Source organism: Dreissena polymorpha, chromosome 3 (assembly GCF_020536995.1).
Source record: "Dreissena polymorpha isolate Duluth1 chromosome 3, UMN_Dpol_1.0, whole genome shotgun sequence".
NCBI lineage: Eukaryota > Metazoa > Mollusca > Bivalvia > Myida > Dreissenidae > Dreissena > Dreissena polymorpha.
In genome coordinates this window covers 94,304,534-94,312,194 of record NC_068357.1, presented here as the reverse complement: position 1 = coordinate 94,312,194, position 7,661 = coordinate 94,304,534, and the positions used below count along the sequence as shown (strand labels likewise).

Here is a 7,661-nt window from a genome sequence, read left to right as displayed (position 1 = left end):
ATTTAGTCAAAAGAGAACAGCGGTACAGGTGTTTTTTCTTTTGATCAGTCTTATGATCTGATATGCCTTTGATGTTTGCAGGTTTGTATTACTGATCTCGATAGCATTGGTCTATGGTTTAAACTTAAAACAAAACACGACATTACCACGTAGCGTATTTTCTTACTGTCGTATTGTGAAATAATTTACGCGGATAGATCTATAATTTGCAAGGATTAATAGCTACCCGTTGGTAAACACGTTTCGTTTCGTTTATTTTCAATACGCACATTTTCACAACATGTAACTAGAATGAGCAAAAAGAGTTTATACAACAAAATAACAGAGTCACGTCACTTACAGGAAACAACAATAAACAAGCAAATTCGTAGAATTGATATCCCCCGCAACATATGCTTTGTTTGAGGATGGGTGCAAATCGGACGGATGAACAAACAGACAGATTTTTTCAAGATACAAAGGGCCATAACTCTGGTTTAAACAGATGGTGTACAATGCCATTTGGCGTAAATCATCCTCTTATGCATATATATACTCATACGAAGTTTCAATGAAATACGCCAAAGCACTTCCAAGATATGGCTCCGGACACAAAAGTGACGGACGGACGGACGGACAGACGGACGGACAGCCGTACGGACAGCCGGACAACGCCAAAACAATATCCCTCCGCCTCTGCTGGGGGATATATACTAATACCAAGTTTATATGAAATACGCACTTCCAAGATATAGCCCCGGACACAAAAGTGCATATAGTAAAAAGCATTTTTTCAAGATACAAAGGGCCATAACTCTGTTTTTAACAGATGGTATACAATGCCATTTGGCGTGCATCATCCTCTTATGCATATATATATACTCATACCAAGTTTCAATGAAATCCGCCAAAGAACGTCCAAGATATGGCTCCGGACACAAAAGTGCCTATAGTAAAACGTATTTTTTCAAGATACAAAGGGCCATAACTCTGTTTTAACAGATGGTGTACAATGCTATTTGGCGTGCATCATCCTCTTATGCATATATATACTCATACCAAGTTTCAATGAAATCCGCCAAAGCACTTCCAAGATATGGCTCCGGACACAAAAGTGCCTATAGTAAAAAGCATTTTTTCAAGATGCAAAGGGCCATAACTCTGTTTTAACAGATGGTGTACAATGCTATTTGGCGTGCATCATCCTCTCATGCATTTATATACTCATACCAAGTTTCAATGAAATCCGCCAAAGCACTTCCAAGATATGGCTCCGGACACAAAAGTGCCGGACGGACGGACAGCCGGCCGGACGGACGGACGGATAACGCCAAAACAATATCCCTCCGCCTCTGGCGGGGGATAATTACATCTATAGGGTGTGTGAAAACATAGGACATGCAGGGTGAAATATCGGTTAAAGTTTGTTATTTATAGGAGCCAAGTGGATCAAGTTTATGAATGATGTTTACTTGTAGGATATCATAACGGTTTTGTAAATCGGGGATTTGATCATTTAATTCGCGTATTTTGTAACCTTTTGGGCATAATTGACAATGGAGTACAGTGGTTTTTGCTTATAAGGAGTTCTTCGTGATTCAGGGAAAGGTATTATGGCTATTATTTTGTTAAGGCTGATCAATGAACAAAGCATATCCAGATAATCAATAATAAAAGCAAAGAGGAACATATGTCAATTTTTCAGTTTCAACGCATAATTTCTGCATTAACATAGAGTAGAAAGAGCATATGTACACATTAACATAAATACAGAAAAAACAACAGCATAATTTATCATATATACATTTTTTTTAATTATTTACATGGGTGCATATTGATTAATGCATAAGTTTCAAATTTCAAGTGTCGAGTTATTTACAATTATGCTTTATGATGGTTTGATTTTATTCCATATAATAAAGATTTGTTTTATTTAATTTTCAGGATATCAGATTTGCTGATAAACTTTACTATTCACCAGCCCAGCAAAAGTATTCACTCTGGACTGTATGTATGTATCGGATTTAAGAGGCAATGTACGTAAAAGAGGTTAATAGCAAAACGAAACTACAGAAGCTTATTTATTTCATCATTTAAAAATTAAACAAAAAAGTTGTATATAAGAAATTTAAGTGTCTTATGGCCCGATTTCAAATTTAATGATTCCACCTTGAGTAAATTTTATAATTTATAAAAATCGTTCGAGAATTGTTTCCGTTCGAGAAATGATACCCTGTGGTCATCATGATCAACATCATTGAATGTCCTGTATAAGAACTTGTTCGACAGCTGCATCACTTTAAAACGGGGGCTTCACAACACTACGGTCGAAGTCTTTTGTTGACTAAAGGAATAGATATGGCGACGAGCGTAAGTGTTCGAATTGTATTTTACAATGGTTGATATTGTAATTATTGATATTTTTATAATTTTGATTAAATATACATATACATATTAAATATAAAATATTTAAATATTTTGGTAATATAACACATCATATGAATGTATTGAATATTGAGTTAGGTTTTTAAACGTGTTCCAATAACTGATTCGCCTTATTTAATAGTTCATGATGGATATTTGCCTTGCTTAAGAGAATGAAATTTCAAATTAGTTTAATAAAAAAAAAAAAAATAGTATATATTGATAGTGTAGGCGATCATTCTATATGGGCTAAATGTCGATTGCAAAAAGCAATTCGGAGTACATTAAAGATCAACTAATAGTCTGCACATGTTCTTTTTACGGTTTGGGGATTAATCGCGAAATCCTTTGTAGAGCCAACTTCGTAACGTTTTTCGGTCAGCTTAAATTTAGCTATACTTAAATGATAGATTTCAAACTACAAGTTATCCACCAACAAATAAAACACAGAACAATCATATCCACATAATACGACGAAATACAATATTCGCTAAATAAATAAATTGAGAATCAAGTATTTAATTGAATTAATAAATGTGTGCATTAAATAGGTAAATATGCTCCCAAAAGGCATAAAAGAGACTTCAAACAAGCAATAAATGTTTGATAATATTTGTTATAACTTTTATTGACAAGAAATCTTCAAAATGTCAATATTGATATACACATTAGGGTGCTCCTAAAATATTAAAGTTTCAGGATATTGTTCTCCAATCCTCCATTACCTGATGCTAGTTAGAAAAAAGCTGTACAATAATTTGGCTAAACAATAACAACGTTTCGGACTTGCTCAACGCTTTTTAATTTTTTAATTCAAGCTGCTTGATTATATAGGCATATATACTTATAAGTACTACCGTTTTCGCAAAATTACAATGTTCAATATCGGGTGGTGACTACTATCAGCATCTGCCTACATATTCAATGCAGCTTATATAAAAAAAAGTTTAAAGGCGTTGAGCGAGTCTTCAATGTTGTTATTTTTAGCCATTTTTTACAGCTTTTATATAACTATCATCATGTTATGGGGGGTTGGAAAACAATATCCCGAGATATTCATATAAATGGGAGGACCCGATTAAACATACGTGTAATCCTGTTTCTGCTACTTGATTTTCTTACAAAGATAAATTTATGTTTTCTTAATGACGCATGTGCAAATGTGTTTATCTTAATTCCACATGAAATAAAGCCTGTTTTGTATTGGTCAGATTTAAACCAATAAATGCAGTATCGGTTGATGGTTTTTATATCAATAGTTATTACTGTCTGAAAGTCGCATAATTATTGCATCATGTAAATACACCTCTACATTGGATAAACCGAAGCATGAAGAGCATACGCATTCTTAGATAGTATGTTAAGAGTAATTTACATACCAATTTATCGTCCAATATCAAAACACACAAATAACTTACCTAAATCATACAGAAGTTATGATATTTAGACAATAACACACGGCAGAGCTGGGTCGGGTGTCTATAATATACTGCCAACATATACTATAAAACAATATATGGGCTAAACAATGTAGTTATCTTAAATATCAATCATCAAAAAACTACAAAAAACTACAAAGGTTTAAATAAACTTTAAAACCAAATTAAATGTAAGCAGTTTAAAACCCATGACGAGGAACAAGCTCTTTACGATCGATTAAGGATATTAATGAATCTACTTATTTTGTAAAAACCTAGTTAACTGTTTTTACGTTTACTTGTTTTTTTAATTGTACACACAATCGCGTTCATACAAATATTAAAATAGATGAGCGATAGGCAGTGAAAGGTAATTGTCCATATGCGTAATGAATGATTGTTTGTATTTTCCCCTTAAATTGTATCTACTTTATTTGAAAAAGAAAAGGCTGTACAAAATCCAAATGTGTCCAAATAATTCCCCAATATTACCTCAGATTATGCCAGAATGATGTAGTAGCATTTAGAGAGACTTATTCCTAGACTTTAGAATAAAAGATTTCAAATTTATTGTGACATCGAACAATACATTAACCGTACTGACATAGATGTGAACTAAAATTATTGATCGTTTATGATAAATCATCGTTTAAAAAACCTTAAACTTCTAAACGTGAAGCGATTGAATAAACTAGAATGTTTCTCTTGAATGTGTTACATGTATATGTTTTGTCAACTCATGGGCTGCTTAAATAAGGTTTAATTATACGCCTTATGCAGGATAAGAGTCAGGAGAATCGAAATGCCAAAGCGCTTGCTTTTTTTATCAACATGACCGTGATTTGAAGTATTTTATTGCACAATACTTTTACTGAAAATAGTTCTTACAGTAGAATACTGTTGTGTATTATGTACTTTCCCCGTATAACTCAACAATTCCTTTAATTCAACCACACTTAATTAATTACAATGACAACACTAATTAAAATAAGAGTTCGTTCAATCCGAGTACTCGTTCGTCTAACCAGCATCTTGTCACTGCGCAATGCGCATTCGCCGTAACCCTTCCGGCAGGTCAGCCACACCACTCGGGTAAGCCACAACAATACGATTAGGAATGTCAACATTTTAAAAAATACACATGCTATGCTATATTTGATTCTTTGACGTTATGTCCAGAGTGATGATTACGAGTCTCCGACACGGATAGCAGACACGTTGCTCGATGTGCACGCAAAACTGGATAATACTTTGGAAATGGCATATTTATCAGCCTTAAACAACCCTGTAATTGAACAAGAGGTAAAACGTACTAATTTTTAAGATTTGTTTGAAATAAATGTACGTCACATTCATTTTAATTACACGAATGTCTTAACATTATTCACACTAATTCCATACTAATACTGAATTCCATAACCACAATTCTTAGGTTTTGTATGTGTATGATAATATTGTAACACTACTTACATTGGCTGCTTGGCAGTAGCACAACACGCTCTTAAAAGTATTATTGATAATTTATTGTCGCTCGCAATTCAATTCTTTCTCTATTTTATTCGTTCCTCACCATGCTTTATAGCGTTCAGTCGAACCAAACAATTTTGTAAAGCTCAATAATCTGAACTGCATATTAATCATAGTCTCCGACATGTTTGCCGCGCGATTTAAACAAAAAAAACTCTCATTGAAGTGATTATTATTTCAAATGTACTTTGTTTGAATATGACAATTTGCTTTCTTTAAGATTCGTGCAATAGCACGCGAGGCATTAGAAATTGAACGATCAACTTGCACAATGATGCAGATGCTGAACGAAATCGCACGTCATGTCGAAACAACACTTTTGCAGATCGTACAAGATGGCTTGGCTTGGAAAGTACATTTGTACATTTGTAATATTCAACTATTTTAGGTGTTGAGGTATTAAGTATATTGATCTGTACTTGGTCTCTTGTACTTGGTTGTTCTTCGTTTTTATTATAGAATCAGGAACTTACGAAATCAGCTTTTGAGAAGATCGAACAATATGCAGAAGAAATGGCAAAAGAAACGTTGAATTCCAAAAATCGGTAAATTATTAGATATACAGAAGCATTAGTTTTTATATCCGACTGCAGGTAGGAAAAGTAAGTGACGCTGTATTTCAGTTTGTCTATTCTATATTTTGTCGGTATGTCCGACTGTCCGACTGTCAAATCAGAAACAGCCTCATCAATTTAAGGAATTTAAAAATTTGAATAGCACAAATGTTTGTTGTAACGAGAAAGCACTTGTCATCTTCCATTCTGAATGTCCCGAAATTGTTCCGGAAACAACATCAATTGAGAATTGGACTATTATTTTACGCATAAAAGTTTTTGATAAAATTTGCCCAAAATGTTGTATGCATTGTTTGTTTACCAACATTTTTAAGATAGCGCCGTCATACATCGTGATACTTAAATTGCAACTTGGGGTGCATTTTGTAGACAAAAATGTTTCATATCATCAATTGGTGCATTTTGTAGACAAAAATGTTTCATATCATCAATTGGTTTTTGCTCATGATATTGTTAAAGAAACTGAAACGTTTTGGGTAAGCGGTAATAAACTGAGCTGTTACCAATGGCCTTAACAATATGGTCAACCAAATGTATGGACTTTAACTTTTTCTGATTACAAGCATAGTCTATATATTATATATCAAATATGATTTTTTGTGCCGGGTCCCTATGATTACAATAAGATATCCATTGATTTTAAAGGATAAATTAGTATGTAATTCGGGCTAAAATAGTACGCTGCTTACTGTTTCTCTATTATCATAAAATATAAACTTTTTAAACATATTGGTACAAGTTATAATTGTATAATATAGTTATAATAACACAATAAGTCCGTTGATTCACGAAGAAAATGTTTTATACGTCATAAATTTATACTTGTTCAGTATAATTAACATTCAGTAAACGCTTCTGTAAAATATATCTATAAGTGCCTTGCAATACATTTATATATTTAATAGTTTCAAAATCTTTGTCGAAAAGATAGAAGGTCAAGTTGTTATAATTAAGAAGAAAGAGTTAGACCAAGATAATCGCAAAAATAAAACGGAGAAGGCAGTTGAAACCGAAACTAAGGCCCTAAAGAGATCCAAACTTCTTAGAGAGGATATGTTCAAGCAAGAATACGAACGTGTAGGTCTGTATAAAATTACTTTTGAGCGTATAAAATGTATGTATTAAACTTGAAATGAACAACCGAACATAAAATGATCAAAACTTAAATAACGTTCCAATATTCGATGTTTAAGTGGCCACCAGAGGGGAGGCGATTGAGGCGATTTGGCTGGATAGTTGTGTAAGCGTTTCAGCTTTGGTAGCAATATTCGCAAATCCAGTATTCGGGGGCGCAGCGTTAACCTACTTTGTTGGCAGAACCGTACATGCTAAATGGCAAGCGAGAAGCGTGTCAAAGAGAAAAGCTGATGAACGAAAGGCGATTGTTGAGCTTGATGAACGCATTCAAACAAGAGAGCAGGAGATAAGAAGGGAGAAGGACACAGAGTGGGGAGGTATGATCGTTCTTTACAAGCTAATAATCTTTATATTTTAGCTACATATCTCAAACTTGTGTCTCTTTTTAGCACATATATGTTTGACATAATTTGTTCTTTATTTGTTTCATGCAGAGGAACAGAAATGCTTGGAGTTGGCCCTGGGGTACGCAAGGTGTCTAGAAGAGAGTAATTCTGCTATGCAAACGTTCTGGAGCACTATGAAATTCTCTCTCGAGGGAAAAAAAAACGACATGGCTGCTTGGAAAATTTACATAGAAAAAATGGAAGACGAAAAATAT

General features: G+C 33.6%; 1 protein-coding gene across 1 annotated transcript in view; it reads left to right on the top strand.

The window, feature by feature from the left end:
- Positions 1 to 1,397: 1,397 nt before the first annotated feature.
- The window catches only part of LOC127875349 (uncharacterized), a 10,576-nt gene continuing 4,312 nt past the window's right edge, over positions 1,398 to 7,661 (top strand). Inside the window, exons 1-8 of the mRNA XM_052420350.1 lie at positions 1,398 to 1,587; positions 1,924 to 2,349; positions 5,001 to 5,123; positions 5,569 to 5,700; positions 5,808 to 5,893; positions 6,829 to 7,004; positions 7,117 to 7,377; positions 7,495 to 7,661. The exon at positions 7,495 to 7,661 is cut by the window's right edge and continues 39 nt beyond it. Coding sequence (XP_052276310.1) covers positions 2,338 to 2,349; positions 5,001 to 5,123; positions 5,569 to 5,700; positions 5,808 to 5,893; positions 6,829 to 7,004; positions 7,117 to 7,377; positions 7,495 to 7,661 — 957 coding nt within the window. The 5' untranslated portion in view covers positions 1,398 to 1,587; positions 1,924 to 2,337. The remainder of the gene's footprint in view (positions 1,588 to 1,923; positions 2,350 to 5,000; positions 5,124 to 5,568; positions 5,701 to 5,807; positions 5,894 to 6,828; positions 7,005 to 7,116; positions 7,378 to 7,494) is intronic.